Source organism: Drosophila biarmipes, chromosome 2R, assembly GCF_025231255.1.
Source record: "Drosophila biarmipes strain raj3 chromosome 2R, RU_DBia_V1.1, whole genome shotgun sequence".
Lineage (NCBI taxonomy): Eukaryota > Metazoa > Arthropoda > Insecta > Diptera > Drosophilidae > Drosophila > Drosophila biarmipes.
Window position 1 is genome coordinate 7,932,934 of NC_066615.1, and position 17,106 is coordinate 7,950,039.

Sequence of the window (17,106 nt, forward strand, 5' to 3'; positions counted from 1 at the left end):
CTACATATCGCTCTAACTTTCACTGCCCTTCAGCTGGGCCGTTCTTTTAGAAACCGAACAAGTTTGGCCAAAAAAAAGTTTACTTAAATCGATTTGTGTTAAATAATAGCATAATTTATGTAGTAAATATATTAAGAAAAAACCTATATAAAAACAAATACAATAAAAAATAAATAAATTTAGAATTGTTAAACTAAATACTTTTTAAATAACTCAGAAATACGAACGCCTTAAGCTTCTAATGAGAGCGAGCGAGATGGCTGGTGAAATATCAGAGGGCTTTCTACATTATATTCGATATCTTGAAAACAAAAAAAAAAAAAATGATCCAACCTATAAAAAACGATTGTAGGATACGAATGGGGGCATATTTTAAAATTAAAAAAAAAACCATTTTTTTTGCAGGGGCAATAGTTACACAATTTTTTTTTAAGTAAAATTTGTTTTTGTTTGAAGAGTTTAAACATTTTGTGTGCTTAAAAAAATGTATTAAAACAGCAGAGGTTTCAGAGGATTTTATGCAAAAGACATAAAAGAAATCGGATAACTACAGATGTAGAAGACTTGTAAACAGGGGGTACTTTTTAAAAAATATCTATTTTGTACATCTTAAAAAAATTCGAACTAAAAAAATCAATTTTTTTCGGCCCTGATACACGTGTTTACTTATTCGCCAATAGTATTTGTGCAAAAAGTTTCAGGCCAATCAAAGATGTCAACTTAAAAAATGTGTGCGGTTTGTAAGAGAACGGCCCAGCTTAGGATGTACAAATTTTTAAGTGTTAAAATTATTTGTTCCTGTCAAAAGTTTATTCATAGGAAGAAGAGTTTATTTTGCCAGGAATGGTCACAGACATAATATATGTAACTACGTTTTTCAAATGTTTTTTAAATCTCGCAGCTGAAATTAAAAACACGCGCTACTGGAAGTTTCTTCAACTTATAATCTTTTTGAATTTCATTTTTATTTTATTTTATATTTGTGGCCATAAAATCCCGTGATTGCGGCTTGAAAGTAGAATTCAAGGACCTATAAATCTTGGGACTCAACCCCGGCGACGACGGGATCCACGCTGACGTGATCCGCGTCGAACGTGACGACGTTCTGGTCGGCGCCTTATCCGGTTAATCGCCTGTTGAAACTTCCGGCTCTGTTTGCGCTCCTGGCGCCTCAACTGTTTCATCTCTTTTTGAAGCCTCCTAGTCTGGTGCTCCAGCCTGGTCACCTCTTCCTCAATGGTCGAGGACGACGAGCTACTGTCAGAAGTCGGGGACGCACTGTCCGAAGAGGACGGCGTGGAAGAGCTACTTGCCGAAGTCGGGGTCGCTGGCGACGCCGGCGAGGTGCTTGGAGTGGTGGGTGAAGTCGGAGAAGCGGACGAGGCTGGCGAGCTTGGTGTCGCCGGCGAAGCTGGAGGTGTCGATGCCGAAGATGGTGGAGACGCTGGTGGAGATGATGGTGGGGTCGATGAAGCGGGTGGTGTGGCGGGACCAGTTGCGGCGTAGGCAGTCGCAGCAAGGGCCAATAGACCAAAGGCGAGGACGAATCGGGAGCGCATCTTAAGTTCTGTCTGTCACTTAATGGGGCACTGTGTATATTCTGCTTCAAAGTGGACTTTTTATAGGGAAGATATCCGCTGATCTAGTCTGATTGCTGAATCTGTGTTTGCTCTGGAGGCATCTTTATTTGCTTGCAAAAGCAAACAGGTTCCATCCTCCATGCGGGGTTCAGAGATGAGACAAACTTAAAGCTGAAGATGGCTGTGAAAAGTTGCTTTGTATTCGAATTAAACAATACCGCATTTTTGGATTGGCTGCTACTAACAACCTATTGTACCAAGTTTGCAAATACAGGCACTTTGGATTATAAATAGAGGAACAGCTATTGTTTATTCGCTTGAACACCTTAACCGCAAAAAACATTTCTAAAACCCCGAGCTTTTCACGACCGACATAGCTTTTGGCCTAATAAAAATGTAAGCTTAAATGTAGGCTTCGAATTTCTAGATGGGTCATCATGTATTTCCTCTTAGTCGTTGGCCATTTTTGGCAGTTATCAATAAGCCTCATTTAGGGGTCCAGGAATTTGTTAAACTCGCTGCTTAACGGTTAAAGTTTAAGTCTTTAAATCTTCTGCACCATAAGTTTTACAGAGCTAGTCTTTTTGAAGAACAGCTGTGCTAAAATTTTAATTGTAATGCGAGTATTAGGTTTTCCAATGAAACAACAGATTACTAAAAATCAAAATAAATAGCCATTTTTAAAAATGGTATAATGGCTTAAGTCAGAAGTTCGCAACGCTGTAAAGGAGACGTTTCCGAACCCATTAAGTAAGTCCGGCTGACCGTTTCTGCCCAACCTAAAGTATTTGTTTGGTATCTAGCGGGATAAAACCATTCCAAAAATCCTTTTTTCAGGTATATTTATGCCTAACCTCCCATAAAGAAAACAAAGTCAAGCAAAATTTGAAAAATACTTTCAGAATAATTTAGACTATGTCAATTTTACGTAGTTTCTCCCTCTAGTTCAATAGTTTCTGAGATCCCAGAATTAAGATCAAGAATATATAGTTCCCAACTGGAACTGGGTTCCCCTAAACATCGGCCAAAAAGTAAGCGAGAGATTTGTTTTTCCGAGAAAAATAAAGTCTCCTACGTATTTGGATTTCCTGCTCTAAAATTTTGGATTATTGATTGCTGTGTTTCTAAATAGTTTTTTATTCATGATCTTTCAGAACAAGCCTTCTGTTATTCAGCATTGTTTGCGCATTTGGTTACAACAACGTAACGCGTACCAAAATACTCCATTGCTCAGCTGGACAAATATATGCGGAAGGCAACTTTCCTCGGCCACGTGCCTCACACGATCATTAAAACAAGCACAGATTCTGCTTCTGGCCAATGGACCACTCCGTTTAAGACATTCGCTATAAATATTCGAGTTCAGATCGGAGTCTGGACAGTTCTTTAGGAAAGTCAGTTAAACACAGAGCTAAGGATGCGATCCCAACTAGTCCTCGCCCTTGGTCTTGTGGCTCTCGTCGCGGCCGCTTCTGGCGCCACCACATCAGATCCGTCCTCGTCCACCACGACATCAGACCCGTCCTCGTCCTCCACCACCTCGGATCCGAGCTCTTCCTCGACTACCTCAGATCCTTCGAGCTCGAGTTCCTCGACTACTTCAGATCCTTCCAGCACTTCTTCGAGTTCGACTCCTTCCTCGACTTCGACGACCACATCATCCAGCACGACGAGCACTACCACTGAGTCGTCCTCCTCTACCTCCAGCGAGGTGAAAAAGCTGAAGAGACAGCTTCGCAGGCAGCGCAGGCTGACGCGCAAACTGAGACAACAGGAGAGGCGTCAGAAGCGCAAGGAGCGCAAGGAGCTTCGCCGAGAGAAGCAGCAAGCGAGACGCCGTCAGCGTGCTGCAAGGAGGCGCAACCGTCGGGGCTAGGATGTTATGTTTCCCAAGTTACAGAAATAGATAGATATAAAGATAGTTTTTAAAAAGTAACCTCTATTTACAAGTCTATATCTCCAACTGCAGTTATCCGATTGATTTCATCTCTATTGCATAAAATCCTCTGAAACCTCAGCTTATTAAATAAATTTTATTTAATTACACAAAATTTTAAAATTTTTTAACTATTGCCCCAAATAATCATACGGACGGACGGACTCGGCTAGTGATCCTGATCAAGAATATATATACTTTATGGGGTCGGAAACGCTTCCTTTAACCTGTTACATACTTTCTGACGAATCTAGTATACCCTTTTACTCTACGAGCAACGGGTATTAAAAGGAATTATTTTTGATTTAGATCAAAGGAGTATTTATTTTGTCTTTAAAAGTTTTTTTTTAATTTTACTACATTTATTATGCTATTGTTTAACACAAGTCGACTAAAACTTTAAACTTTTTTTTGGCCAAATTTGTTCGGTTTGTAAAAGAACGGCCCAGCTCAGGGGCAGTGAAAGATAGAGCGATATGTAGACATCTGAATAGACATCAGAAAACTGCCGCTTGACACTTCCTCCGGAAATTATACGTTCTCCTCACATTGCGTTTCAGCTTGCGCTGCCTGCGAAGCTGTCTCTTCAGCTTTTCCACCTCGCTGGTGGTCGAGAAGACAGCGAGGTCGATGTCGTCGAAGTCGAGGAAGTGCTGGAAGTATCTGAAGTACTCGAGGAACTCGAACTCGAGGGATCTAAGGTAGTCGAGGAACTCGAACTCGGATCAGATGTAGTGGAAGACGAGGACGGATCCGATGTGGTGGTGGACTAGGTCGGATCTGATGTGGTAGTAGACGAAGATGGATCTGATGTGGTTGCGCCAAAAGCGGCCGCGACGAGAGCCACAAGACCAAGGGCGCGGACTAGTTGGGATCGCATCTTTAGCTCCGTGTGTAATTGACGGTGCTAAGGAACTGTACAGACTCCGAGCCGAACTCGAATTTATGGCGAATATATTTAATGGGGTGGTGCAAAAGCCGAATTTGTGCTTGTTCTTAATCCTTATATGTGGCCCGGGGCCAAGCTGGGCACTTGTTCACTAAGTCTTAAAACGACAGCGGAAAGTTTTTGGTGTCGATTCAAGCAATGGCGAATTCGCTGACTTTTCGAGTAAGTCTGTTGGTAGCGAGTGTGCAAACACAGGTACATAAACAGAACGCCTTTTTGCGGCGAAAGACCGTGATGATAAACGTTTATGAATAAATAGGAAGACCAAGTTCGCAAGTTAAATTTGGCGGACTAATAAATTGTAGCATAAACTTTATTTAGAAAGCAAGAAAGAAAGCCTAATTCGACTATTAGATACCCGTTACTCAGCATGTTCGCGCCAAGGGAGCGTATAATTTCCGGAGGCAGTGTCAAGCGGAAGTTTTCTGAAGAAGTCTACATATCGCTCTAACTTTCACTGCCCTTCAGCTGGGCCGTTCTTTTAGAAACCGAACAAGTTTGGCCAAAAAAAAGTTTACTTAAATCGACTTGTGTTAAATAATAGCATAATTTATGTAGTAAATATATTAAGAAAAAACCCATATAAAAACAAATACAATAAAAAATAAATAAATTTAGAATTGTTAAACTAAATACTTTTTAAATAACTCAGAAATACGAACGCCTTAAGCTTCTAATGAGAGCGAGCGAGATGGCTGGTGAAATATCAGAGGGCTTTCTACATTATATTCGATATCTTGAAAACAAAAAAAAAAAATGATCCAACCTATAAAAAACGATTGTAGGATACGAATGGGGGCATATTTTAAAATTAAAAAAAAAAAACAATTTTTTTGCAGGGGCAATAGTTACACAATTTTTTTTTAATTAAAATTTGTTTTTGTTTGAAGAGTTTAAACATTTTGTGTGCTTAAAAAAATGTATTAAAACAGCAGAGGTTTCAGAGGATTTTATGCAAAAGACATAAAAGAAATCGGATAACTACAGATGTAGAAGACTTGTAAACAGGGGGTACTTTTTAAAAAATATCTATTTTGTACATCTTAAAAAAATTCGAACTAAAAAAATCAATTTTTTTCGGCCCTGATACACGTGTTTACTTATTCGCCAATAGTATTTGTGCAAAAAGTTTCAGGCCAATCAAAGATGTCAACTTAAAAAATGTGTGCGGTTTGTAAGAGAACGGCCCAGCTTAGGATGTACAAATTTTTAAGTGTTTAAATTATTTGTTCCTGTCAAAAGTTTAATAAATTAAAATGAAATAAATATTCATAGGAAGAAGAGTTTACTTTGCCAGGAATGGTCACAGACATAATATATGTAACTACGTTTTTCAAATGTTTTTTAAATCTCGCAGCTGAAATTATAAAACACGCGCAACTGGAAAGTTCTTCAACCTATAATCTTTTTGAATTTCATTTTTATTTTATTTTATATTTGTGGCCATAAAATCCCGTGATTGCGGCTTGAAAGTAGAATTCAAGGACCTATAAATCTTGGGACTCAACCCCGGCGACGACGGGATCCACGCTGACGTGATCCGCGTCGAACGTGACGACGTTCTGGTCGGCGCCTTATCCGGTTAATCGCCTGTTGAAACTTCCGGCTCTGTTTGCGCTCCTGGCGCCTCAACTGTTTCATCTCTTTTTGAAGCCTCCTAGTCTGGTGCTCCAGCCTGGTCACCTCTTCCTCAATGGTCGAGGACGACGAGCTACTGTCAGAAGTCGGGGACGCACTGTCCGAAGAGGACGGCGTGGAAGAGCTACTTGCCGAAGTCGGGGTCGCTGGCGACGCCGGCGAGGTGCTTGGAGTGGTGGGTGAAGTCGGAGAAGCGGACGAGGCTGGCGAGCTTGGTGTCGCCGGCGAAGCTGGAGGTGTCGATGCCGAAGATGGTGGAGACGCTGGTGGAGATGATGGTGGGGTCGATGAAGCGGGTGGTGTGGCGGGACCAGTTGCGGCGTAGGCAGTCGCAGCAAGGGCCAATAGACCAAAGGCGAGGACGAATCGGGAGCGCATCTTAAGTTCTGTCTGTCACTTAATGGGGCACTGTGTATATTCTGCTTCAAAGTGGACTTTTTATAGGGAAGATATCCGCTGATCTAGTCTGATTGCTGAATCTGTGTTTGCTCTGGAGGCATCTTTATTTGCTTGCAAAAGCAAACAGGTTCCATCCTCCATGCGGGGTTCAGAGATGAGACAAACTTAAAGCTGAAGATGGCTGTGAAAAGTTGCTTTGTATTCGAATTAAACAATACCGCATTTTTGGATTGGCTGCTACTAACAACCTATTGTACCAAGTTTGCAAATACAGGCACTTTGGATTATAAATAGAGGAACAGCTATTGTTTATTCGCTTGAACACCTTAACCGCAAAAAACATTTCTAAAACCCCGAGCTTTTCACGACCGACATAGCTTTTGGCCTAATAAAAATGTAAGCTTAAATGTAGGCTTCGAATTTCTAGATGGGTCATCATGTATTTCCTCTTAGTCGTTGGCCATTTTTGGCAGTTATCAATAAGCCTCATTTAGGGGTCCAGGAATTTGTTAAACTCGCTGCTTAACGGTTAAAGTTTAAGTCTTTAAATCTTCTGCACCATAAGTTTTACAGAGCTAGTCTTTTTGAAGAACAGCTGTGCTAAAATTTTAATTGTAATGCGAGTATTAGGTTTTCCAATGAAACAACAGATTACTAAAAATCAAAATAAATAGCCATTTTTAAAAATGGTATAATGGCTTAAGTCAGAAGTTCGCAACGCTGTAAAGGAGACGTTTCCGAACCCATTAAGTAAGTCCGGCTGACCGTTTCTGCCCAACCTAAAGTATTTGTTTGGTATCTAGCGGGATAAAACCATTCCAAAAATCCTTTTTTCAGGTATATTTATGCCTAACCTCCCATAAAGAAAACAAAGTCAAGCAAAATTTGAAAAATACTTTCACAATAATTTAGACTATGTCAATTTTACGTAGTTTCTCCCTCTAGTTCAATAGTTTCTGAGATCCCAGAATTAAGATCAAGAATATATAGTTCCCAACTGGAACTGGGTTCCCCTAAACATCGGCCAAAAAGTAAGCGAGAGATTTGTTTTTCCGAGAAAAATAAAGTCTCCAACATATTTGGATTTCCCGCTCTAAAATTTTGGATTATTGATTGCTGTGTTTCTAAATAGTTTTTTATTCATGATCTTTCAGAACAAGCCTTCTGTTATTCAGCATTGTTTGCGCATTTGGTTACAAAAACGTAAAGCGTACCAAAATACTCCATTGCTCAGCTGGACAAATATATGCGGAAGGCAACTTTCCTCGGCCACGTGCCTCACACGATCATTAAAACAAGCACAGATTCTGCTTCTGGCCAATGGACCACTCCGTTTAAGACATTCGCTATAAATATTCGAGTTCAGATCGGAGTCTGGACAGTTCTTTAGGAAAGTCAGTTAAACACAGAGCTAAGGATGCGATCCCAACTAGTCCTCGCCCTTGGTCTTGTGGCTCTCGTCGCGGCCGCTTCTGGCGCCACCACATCAGATCCGTCCTCGTCCACCACGACATCAGACCCGTCCTCGTCCTCCACCACCTCGGATCCGAGCTCTTCCTCGACTACCTCAGATCCTTCGAGCTCGAGTTCCTCGACTACTTCAGATCCTTCCAGCACTTCTTCGAGTTCGACTCCTTCCTCGACTTCGACGACCACATCATCCAGCACGACGAGCACTACCACTGAGTCGTCCTCCTCTACCTCCAGCGAGGTGAAAAAGCTGAAGAGACAGCTTCGCAGGCAGCGCAGGCTGACGCGCAAACTGAGACAACAGGAGAGGCGTCAGAAGCGCAAGGAGCGCAAGGAGCTTCGCCGAGAGAAGCAGCAAGCGAGACGCCGTCAGCGTGCTGCAAGGAGGCGCAACCGTCGGGGCTAGGATGTTATGTTTCCCAATTTAATTGTGAAGAAAACAATTAAATGGTTGTTTGAAGAGAAAAGTTTTCTTTACTTTAAAGACACCCTCATTACCTCGAGTTGCACCTCAAACGTGGTTTTCGGCTTCACTGTTTTCTTCAAAATGTATGCATGGTGTAAACCACATTTTCAATAATTTTTTCAGAAACAAAAAAAGAATTAAATAACTTAGAACGCTATGGTCGAGAGCCTCAACTGTCAGTTGCCATTTACTCTACTAAAGGGAGCGTGATGGAAGGTGCCCAGGGCGCAACAATATAACAATTTACATAAGAAAAAAAAAGATTTTTTTTTATTAGGTAATGGACAACTTAACATATTATCCTATGTCGCGCTAGTTTTGTCACTCTGGCGACTACATACCTGTCAAGCAAAACAAGAAATACACTTTCCAAAATGTTCTCATTCTGTACTGCAGCTGCGATAGGAACGATCGGATAGTTAATGTCAAAATATTACAAATACCGTTAAGTTTCGTTTTCGGAAAACATATACGGTAGTAAATTGAAATGAGACGAAAATATACTATTTATGCACTTAGTTTTAGTTTTCTAAATATCGGGAAGCTTTCGACCTACAATGCTTTCACGGGAACGACCAGCAAAGGTATAGAATCGTCTATCTATTATAAAATGGGATACCATGCGGTTTCGTGTAATACTCATATATTGTATTAGTTTTGGTAATAGCATTCGCACGCTCTCTTGCGCGCTTTGCCACTACACAGAAAAAAAATGCGTCAAGATCAATTTGATATGCGCATGGTAAGTTTGTGTCTTTTCGACAAATATCAATTTTACCATGAAATTGAGAACGTTGTGCGATAGACCAGCTGCTAAGGTGTCTGTCTCTGATGCTGAAGGTACCAGGTTCAAATACGCCCCAAGGTAGAGTATGCTTAGAGTGTTTAAGAATAATATCTGAAATGCCTTATAATTGTTATAACAAAGCTGCATTTAAATGATTTCAGATTTCAATAAAAATAAATTTGTCGCGGGGAGTACTCGAACCACTAACCCTTAACCCTCAGGCCTGTGTATCAAGCATTTGTCCAAGCTTTTTTCTAGAAAAAAAGTGATACCGCTAATGTAAAAAGTTATTACCGAAATATCGTTTTTAACATTTCGATCATATCAAATTGATATGTTACATATCAGGGCCGAATTGATACTGGATTTCATCAAATTGATTCTGTGTACGTGTATTGCCGTCCTTAGTGATGTTAAGATAATTCATCATGTTTTGAATTGCTTCTTAGCTAAAATCGAAGATTCATACTTTACTAGACTTAGGTAAAAAGTTGGGAATTGCAAATTTTCATGAACCAAGAACAAACATTTAATATCAAGCACGAATAATTAAGCACGGAAACTATTGATTTGAGGACTTTAACTTTTAGCCCCTCAGTTTAGCCTGAATTTCCATTTCCCAAAAGCATGCTACAATAATTTTATGAGCTTTTCTCATCTTGTAATATATTTATACTCGTTACTGGTAAAAGGATACTCTACCAGTCTTTTCTACCCTATAAAGTATTTATGTTCTTGATCAGGATCACTAGCCGAGTCGATCTAGCCAAGTCCGTCTGTCTGTCCGATGAGATTTTTGGGTTTGCGCAGTTTGTAGTTTTCTGAGCTTTCTGTCTTAAGCACTTTGTTCTCATTATCAACAAGTCAGTATGCAATCTTGGGAACAGTTGCTTTGTGTTTTGTCTTGCTTTTTATTTCGGGGATTACTTTTTTACTTTAAGTGGTGGATACCTGCGTGAAAGACAACTTTATGTCGCTTTGCTGGAAGTACCTTGTCTCGGGCACATCGAATCCGTTGAAGGGACTGGCAATGGGCATTGTGTAGGCTCCCATGTTGCGAAAACCCAAAAGATCGCCACAGTTCAAGATCGGCAATCTCCAATCGTCCGATACCTAAGGGTTAACAAATCCAGTAAGTGAATACTAAACGCCTTAGTTAACTAGATTACCTTATCTAGGGCATCGCAGCTGGGTCCCCAAATCACAGACTTGAACTTCGGCAGAGACTCGGATTCATCCTGTAATAATTTATTATATTTTGTACTCGTTAATATTAGTTGGTATTGAATTTAACGCGCCAGGAAAGCCAGAAACACACAAAATACAAAAAAAAAATGAAAGGAAATTAACCTCGGCAAGCCGAATTTTGTATACCCTTACAGTTATAAGAAGTAATCAACTTAGCAACACCATGTGACATTTTTAAGGATTGTTCTGACTTCAGTGATTTTGAAAAATATATATTTCATTCTTTTTTATTTTTTTTTACATCTATATGTTAGAGTAGTCCGATAGCTTTTAAGCTGAGAGACTAGTTTGCGTAGAAACGGACGGAGAGTCGTTTAGTGAAGCCGACCAAGAATATAAATGCATTTTAAAGCTTATAACTTATGAAGAGATTTGCTGCCTAGAGACAAATTATTTTCTTACCAGGTAAAGGATAGGAGTTAGCACCTCGGGATAGTAAAACATGGCTGCAAAGACTCCATAGATGCCATCATTGAGGTAGTACATCATTGTCTCCAGCTTTCCATTTTTGTTACGGACCTCTCGCTTGGCGTGAACCTTGCAGACCAATGTGTAGGCAGCCTCCACAAAGAAACGTCCTGGCTCGGAAATTATGCGGACACGCTCATCGGGGAAACGGAGCTGCACCGAGGTGTTAACAACGGTAGCTATCTGTAAGCGATTTATGGCTTTACGAACAACTATGAGCCGGTCGTTTTTCTGCACCCACCTTCTCGAACAATTCATCATCTGTGCCAGGAAAGCCTCCGCCAACGTCTAATAAATCCATCTTATGATCTATCAGCTCGCCAAAGCTAAAAATGTTTTCGGCCTTCTCGATAGCCCGATCGTAGGCCTCCACCTCGCTGCATCCGGAACCCACATGGAAACTGGTGCCAGTCACCTTCAGATCCAGGGCTTTGGCAAGAAGCATTAGAGCCGCGGCGTCTGTCTCCGCATCGCAGCCAAATTTATCGCCCAATGGGCACAACGCCTCCTTGGCCTCGCTCTTGAACCTTATGATGAGACTGAAAATAGGGAACTTTATCAATATACCACCAGAACATGTAGTTGGACGATCTTACTTGGAGTTCGGATAGTGCTTGCGCAGCTTGTACACCTCGAACTCATTATCCACCGTGCCATTAACGACCTTCTGCTCCTTGGCATACTTTAAATGGCTGGCGGGGCGACAGGGATGAGCAAAGATAATACGTTCTGGTGACACGCCAAGCCCTAGGACCTACAATTGTTACATACATGTCATTTCTTAGCTTTTATGGGCCCATGTTATCTACATAATTTATTATATATATTAATATTTATACACATTTAGAGAGAATGTGTTTATAGCACTCGTTCAGTTTTATACTATCTGGAAGAAGACATAAATCGTATGTGATTTAACATAATACCCATACCAAATTTCAGCGATAAGCCATCTTTGAGGCCGCTCTGATTAAGACAGCAGGGGGCTAAAAATCAACGAAAACGTGATTACGTAATATATGGACAGCCGCTTGGCCCTCCCTCTTCTAGCAGCTTATTTCAAATAAAGAAAGTATTATAAGAGTGTTCTCTTCGAGTACTCACTAGTTTCAGTTCGTTTTTGGAGGCGCAGTCGAATCCTGTTCCAAGATCCGCCAGAAACTTGACTAGCACCGGATTGTCATTGCACTTAACGGCATAGTGGGGTTCTATCCTTGGCAGAAGTTTTTGCCACAGTCGAAGCTTCCGCTCGAGACTTGACAGATCACAGATGTTGAGAGCCTGATCCAAGTTCTGCAAATCGGCCTGCTCGATCACCCGACGAATGTTGAGCTCTCCCTCGTAGTACTGAATTTTCGGCCCGCCGCTCATCATCACGATCAGATTGAAACTGATCCACCATAGATTTTTGACATTCACCCGGGATGGTTCTGGCTGCTCTGAAATGTGAAATCAGTGATAATCAAGCAAACTAAATAAGGGGCACAGATGTGCACGTTTTGGGTTCAAACGATAGATAACGACGAGACCAATACAAGATAAGAGTAGTAGTAATAGTTTATCAGCGTTCATGGGCAGACAGACAGACGGACAGGTAGATGGACAGACAGGCAGACGGCCAGGCAGACAGACGAACATGGTTAGAGTGATCCGAAGTGTTAGCACTCTCGGCTACCTGGAGAAAAGTTTTTATGCGTTCGCTTAGGGGCAGTGCTTCCTTTAACCCACCTTTTTAAAATTTCCATCATCGCTGCCGGGAAAAACTCCTCCTATGTCCAAAAAGTCCATGTCGTAGCCGAGCAGCGCGCCAAACTTGAAGAGATTTTTCGCCTTTTTGATAGCCCGACCGTAGGCCTCCAGCTCTCTGCATCAGGAGCCTACGTGGAAACTGGTGCCGGTTACCTTGAGGTCCAGGGATTTCGCCAGCAGCATCAGGGCCGCAGCATCCACACACGCATTGCACCCAAATTTATCGCCCAGTGGACACTGTGCCTCCTTGGCCTCGCTCTTGAATCGCACGATAAGACTGAAAAGCAAATGAACACTTCTGAAGTTTCAGTTAGCTAAAGCCTACTTTGAGTCGGAACAGAGCGTGTGCAGCTTGTACACCTCGAATTCATTGTCCACGGTGCCATTACCATTATTTTAACAATACGGATTATCATCTGGGCACGTAAGCACACGGCACCATAAAACATTTTAGTGTTAGCGTACGTGCTATATTACTAATATGTATATTTTGATGAAATAGCTGTGGAATATTTCCAAGCGCCGACGAGTGCTAAGACCACGTTTGGGCGAAACGCGCTTTTGAGTGTGATTATTAGAGTAAGTAAGCTCGTTTTTGGCGGCGCAGTCGAATCCGGCTCCCAGCTCAGCCAAGAGCTTGACCACCACCGGATCGTCATCGCACTTCATGGCGTAGTAGGGCTTTGTCCTGGGCAGGAGCTTCGCCAAAGACGATACTTCCTCTCCACACTGGACAGATCGCAGATGTTGAGGGCCTGGTCCAGGCTTTGTAGATCTGAATGCTCGATCAGCCGGCGGATACTCAGCTCGTTATGGAAGTACTGAATTTCTGATGTACCACCGCTCGCCATCTCGCACTGCTCGCAACTGAATGGGGCGCCGGTCAGTCCCATAATACAATTGCTATCAGTGCCCGAATCGCAAAAGACTGGCGAATTTCCTCCGAAAACGTTCCTCAACTGGGAACAATGCGTCCCCATTAGCGGCAAAAGGTCAAGCGATTGCGATGGCCGTTAGTCGCCCCTTCTCCCCCAAATGGGCGTTTGCCCGAATGCGAAATGTACAATCAATATTTGGCATCGTAACTAATTTTAATGCCCTCGCGCGGCTGCACAGGCATGTAAAGTGAATAAAATGTAAATTTTCCAGAGCAAATTCTCTAGCTATCAATCCAACTATTGTAATCGATATTGGCAGATTCAGATTATCAGTACCGACACGATTTAAAAGCTAACCCGAGAGCGCACTTTAAGTAATGTGACGGAATCGGAACCCCAAATACTTTCACGCTGAATTGTAAATCTGGTTTCGTTTTTTTTACAGATAAAAACATTTAAATCATTCGCTTCGATTGCTGGAAATTTACTTGAAAATGTCATTAATCCGGTCGTCAGTCCCAGGAGTTCCCATAGAATTTGATGTTAAATTCAGTTCCATTTCAATTGCATTGGCCCATGGCGAAAATTTAAATTTTGTATCATACTTTGTATAGCTAAGCACTTTACAGATTAATTTTCTTTTTAGCATATATTTGCGTAAAGTTTTGTAATACAGCTTTATAATAGCCTTTCAGATAACCTAAAATATTTTAGAACTCGTAGAGATTCGTTGAGAAGTATGTAAGAGGTAGAAGACAGTGTTTCCGACCACATACAGAATGTAATTCTTTATAAGGATTACTGGCCGAGTCGATCTAGATGTGTCCGTCAGCCCGTATGAACGCTGAGATCTCGGAAACTATAGGATCTAAAATTTTGAGATTTGATTTGACACGATTTATTAAAATTGTACAGCTAAGCACAAATATACTGATTTACAGCGTGCCGAACGTAAATAAATTTGGTAGGTATATCGTTTTTCCATTTTACCTCGTTAAGATGTGCTTTTGCTTAACATCAGACGTTTTTTTTTTTTAATTAACACAACAGCCATATTTTAGGACAAAAAAAATAGCAAAAATCGGAACAAGAAAACGTTTGCCCGTAATGGTTTTAAAACAAATAATTTTAGAGAAACGTAAGCAGTATCAAAATACCTTTTTTAATGACATGTAACAATATTACGTTGTCTTAGTAGTTCACATGTTACCAGTGTTAAGCTGTTTAACGCCGTCTAAAATTTCCAGTACCTTCAAATAGACTTTGGAACTGATCTAGTAAATGTGGCCATTTTTATATAGAAATAGTTTTACGACTTCTGAAAAAGCCGCTAGATTGGCGGGAATTAAAAAAAAAAGCTGAAATGCTAATAGTTTCTCGATAAGAGTTTTTTGTTTGATTGTGTGTAGAATAACTTTTGATCCGGACATCGGATTTTAACAAATGAAATGTCAATCGACGAATAAAACTAGGTTAATATCGCCATCGTCCCCCACAGCTCAACTGTTCTGAACTTTCACTTAATTCGTCTCTACACACTCTTCATATGAATGTTCCCAACTACGTGTACTGCCGCCCACCGTGATATTAATTGCATTAAGACCAGTTTTAAGTTAGACATTGGCCCAGTACTTGGAGTGTTCATACCTCGCGTTTGATCCTGTCGGCGGACGGGTTAGTTTTTAAATATTGCCCCTATTCCAAAATCAAGTAAATACCTTACCATAAAATTTAGATACAAATAGGGACATTTCTTTGCCAAATTTTATTTAGAGTGTGCGGTTTAGAAACTAAATTCCAGGATCTTAAAGTAGTTTTTTATTATTGACGATTTAATGGAGATAACGGGCCCAATGGTGTTTTGGTGGTTAAGCTGAATGGGTGTGCAAAGCTTCAATATTCGCGGTTATAAAAATATAGATTGCTGTTAAGGTGCCGGTACCTCTGGCGAATAAACAATATCTGTTGATCTATTTTTTACCCCAAGTGCCTGTATTTACACACTTGCGAAAAAAGCACTATTAGTAGCAGCCAATTCAAAAATGTATTGTTTCGTTCGAAAACAAAAAAACCTTCCACAGCCATCTTTAATTTTTAGTTCGCCTCATGTCGTAACCCCGAATAGAGAACTAAATCTGTTTACTTTAGCCCGCAAATAAAGATTCCTCCAGAGCAAACACAGATTAAGCAATCAGACCAGACCAATTTCTTCCCCATAAAAGCTCGATTTTCAATCAGAATATTCACAGTACCCCACTAAGTGACACACAGAAAAGAAGATGTGCTCCAAATTCGTCCTCGCCTTTGGTCTTCTGGCTCTGGCTGCGACTGCCTACGCCGCAGGAACTGATCCCGCCACACCACCCGCCACACCACCCGCCACACCACCCGCCACGCCACCCGCCACACCACCCGCTTCATCGACCCCACCATCATCTTCGCCAACTACACCACCTTCTTCGCCATCGACCCCAAGCTCGCCATCCACACCAAGCTCGCCCACCACTCCGACGACCCCGAATACACCAGCGACCCCGACTACGCCCTCTTCGCCCCCGTCCCCCACTCCTAGTGACAATAACTCCAGCACCGAGGAAGAGGTGACCAAGCTGGAGCGCCAGGTTCGGAGGCTGAGGAGACAGATGAACCGGATGAGGCGCCAGGGACGCCTGGAGCGCCAGGAGATCCGTCAGATAAGGCGCCAAGCAGGACGGCGTCAGAGGCGACGAAACCAGCGCGGATTCCGCCAGCGCAGGGGTCGATTCTAAGAATATTTACGAATTGGAAACGATTGGCCAAAAACATCTAATAAAATGTCTAAAATATGTTCCAAAATTTGCTAAGTTGGGGAAAGTGTCAGCTGCGCCGTCGGCAAAAGGACATGGTTTAAGGGTGTGCATTTTTTGTTAAGTAGAAGATCGGAACTACGTTTTAAATTCTTAAAAATTAGTGTTTCTTAATATCGAGTGTTTCGGCTGAAAATTGGTTGAATTTTAACGATAAAAAAGCGGGTATTTAATTAAATTAAAAAAGAATGTACCGTAATCATTTTTTATAATTAAAATCCACTTGATTACAACTAGTGACTTCGCTGATTTTTAAGTAAGTTTCCGTAGGGCATACTTCTCTTCGCGTGTAGCCTAAAGTCTAAATAGGTATTTGGAAATCTCAACAACAATTTAAACTAATCTATAATTTAGTTGTTCCTATAAGATTGATAAATCTTGTCTTAATTAACTTTTAATCGCCATTCTGTGTTCTTATTTATTCGGAAAAGTTTAAATTAAAAAGGCGTTTTGCTTATTATTTATTATTTGTTCATATTTATTTAGAAACTTTTATTGTCAGAGGCAAAAAGCCGTTTTGTTTGTGTACCTGTATTTGCACACTCGCTAGCAACAGACTAACGCAAAAAATCAGCAAATTCTCTATTGTCTAAATCGACACCAAAAGCTTTCCACTGTCGTTTTTAGACTTATTGAACAAGTGCCCAGCTGGGCCACGCTCCACATAGAAGGATTAAGAACAAGCACAGATT

The 17,106-nt window shown here is 41.2% G+C and overlaps 4 protein-coding genes across 5 annotated transcripts; 3 read left to right on the forward strand and 1 right to left on the reverse strand.

Moving 5' to 3' along the window:
- Positions 1-7,919: 7,919 nt before the first annotated feature.
- Positions 7,920-8,378, forward strand: LOC108026506 (putative protein TPRXL). The gene has a single exon (XM_017097451.1). The coding sequence runs from the start codon at positions 7,920-7,922 to the stop codon at positions 8,376-8,378; it is 459 nt and encodes a 152-aa protein (XP_016952940.1).
- A 1,563-nt stretch (positions 8,379-9,941) lies between these two features.
- Positions 9,942-13,027, reverse strand: LOC108026954 (ornithine decarboxylase 2). Of its 2 annotated transcripts, none has more exons than XM_044092289.2 (7): positions 12,670-13,027; positions 12,046-12,375; positions 11,538-11,695; positions 11,183-11,480; positions 10,876-11,124; positions 10,395-10,463; positions 9,942-10,338 (listed from the first exon to the last, which is right to left on the reverse strand). In XM_044092289.2, exons 1-7 carry the CDS (start codon positions 12,727-12,729, stop codon positions 10,162-10,164), a joined length of 1,341 nt encoding a protein of 446 aa, XP_043948224.1. In that variant the 5' UTR covers positions 12,730-13,027; the 3' UTR covers positions 9,942-10,161. The 2 variants fall into 2 exon arrangements, with proteins under 2 accessions (XP_043948224.1, XP_016953656.1); XM_017098167.3 differs by having other exon boundaries at positions 12,046-12,380.
- On the forward strand, positions 12,979-14,841 carry LOC127010967 (uncharacterized). The gene is made up of 3 exons (XM_050887262.1): positions 12,979-12,999; positions 13,042-13,114; positions 13,193-14,841. Exons 1-3 carry the CDS (start codon positions 12,979-12,981, stop codon positions 13,513-13,515), a joined length of 417 nt encoding a protein of 138 aa, XP_050743219.1. The 3' UTR covers positions 13,516-14,841.
- A 1,006-nt stretch (positions 14,842-15,847) lies between these two features.
- On the forward strand, positions 15,848-16,385 carry LOC108026503 (uncharacterized). The gene has a single exon (XM_017097450.2). The coding sequence runs from the start codon at positions 15,848-15,850 to the stop codon at positions 16,334-16,336; it is 489 nt and encodes a 162-aa protein (XP_016952939.1). The 3' UTR covers positions 16,337-16,385.
- Positions 16,386-17,106: the final 721 nt, after the last annotated feature.

Bases quoted from the DNA above. Each gene is read 5' to 3' on its own strand.
- LOC108026506 (XM_017097451.1), top strand. From the start codon at position 7,920: ATGCGATCCCAACTAGTCCTCGCCCTTGGTCTTGTGGCTCTCGTCGCG.
- LOC108026954 (XM_044092289.2), bottom strand. From the start codon at position 12,729: ATGGACTTTTTGGACATAGGAGGAGTTTTTCCCGGCAGCGATGATGGA. The intron at 12,376-12,669 runs GTGGGTTAAAGG...ATTTCAGAGCAG, and splicing joins ATGATGGAAATTTTAAAAAG to CCAGAACCATCCCGGGTGAA. The intron at 10,464-10,875 runs GTAAGAAAATAA...AAATTATTACAG, and splicing joins TAACTCCTATCCTTTACCTG to GATGAATCCGAGTCTCTGCC.
- LOC127010967 (XM_050887262.1), top strand. From the start codon at position 12,979: ATGAACACTTCTGAAGTTTCA. The intron at 13,000-13,041 runs GTTAGCTAAAGC...GAGCGTGTGCAG, and splicing joins TGAACACTTCTGAAGTTTCA to CTTGTACACCTCGAATTCAT. The intron at 13,115-13,192 runs GTAAGCACACGG...TTGATGAAATAG, and splicing joins ACGGATTATCATCTGGGCAC to CTGTGGAATATTTCCAAGCG.
- LOC108026503 (XM_017097450.2), top strand. From the start codon at position 15,848: ATGTGCTCCAAATTCGTCCTCGCCTTTGGTCTTCTGGCTCTGGCTGCG.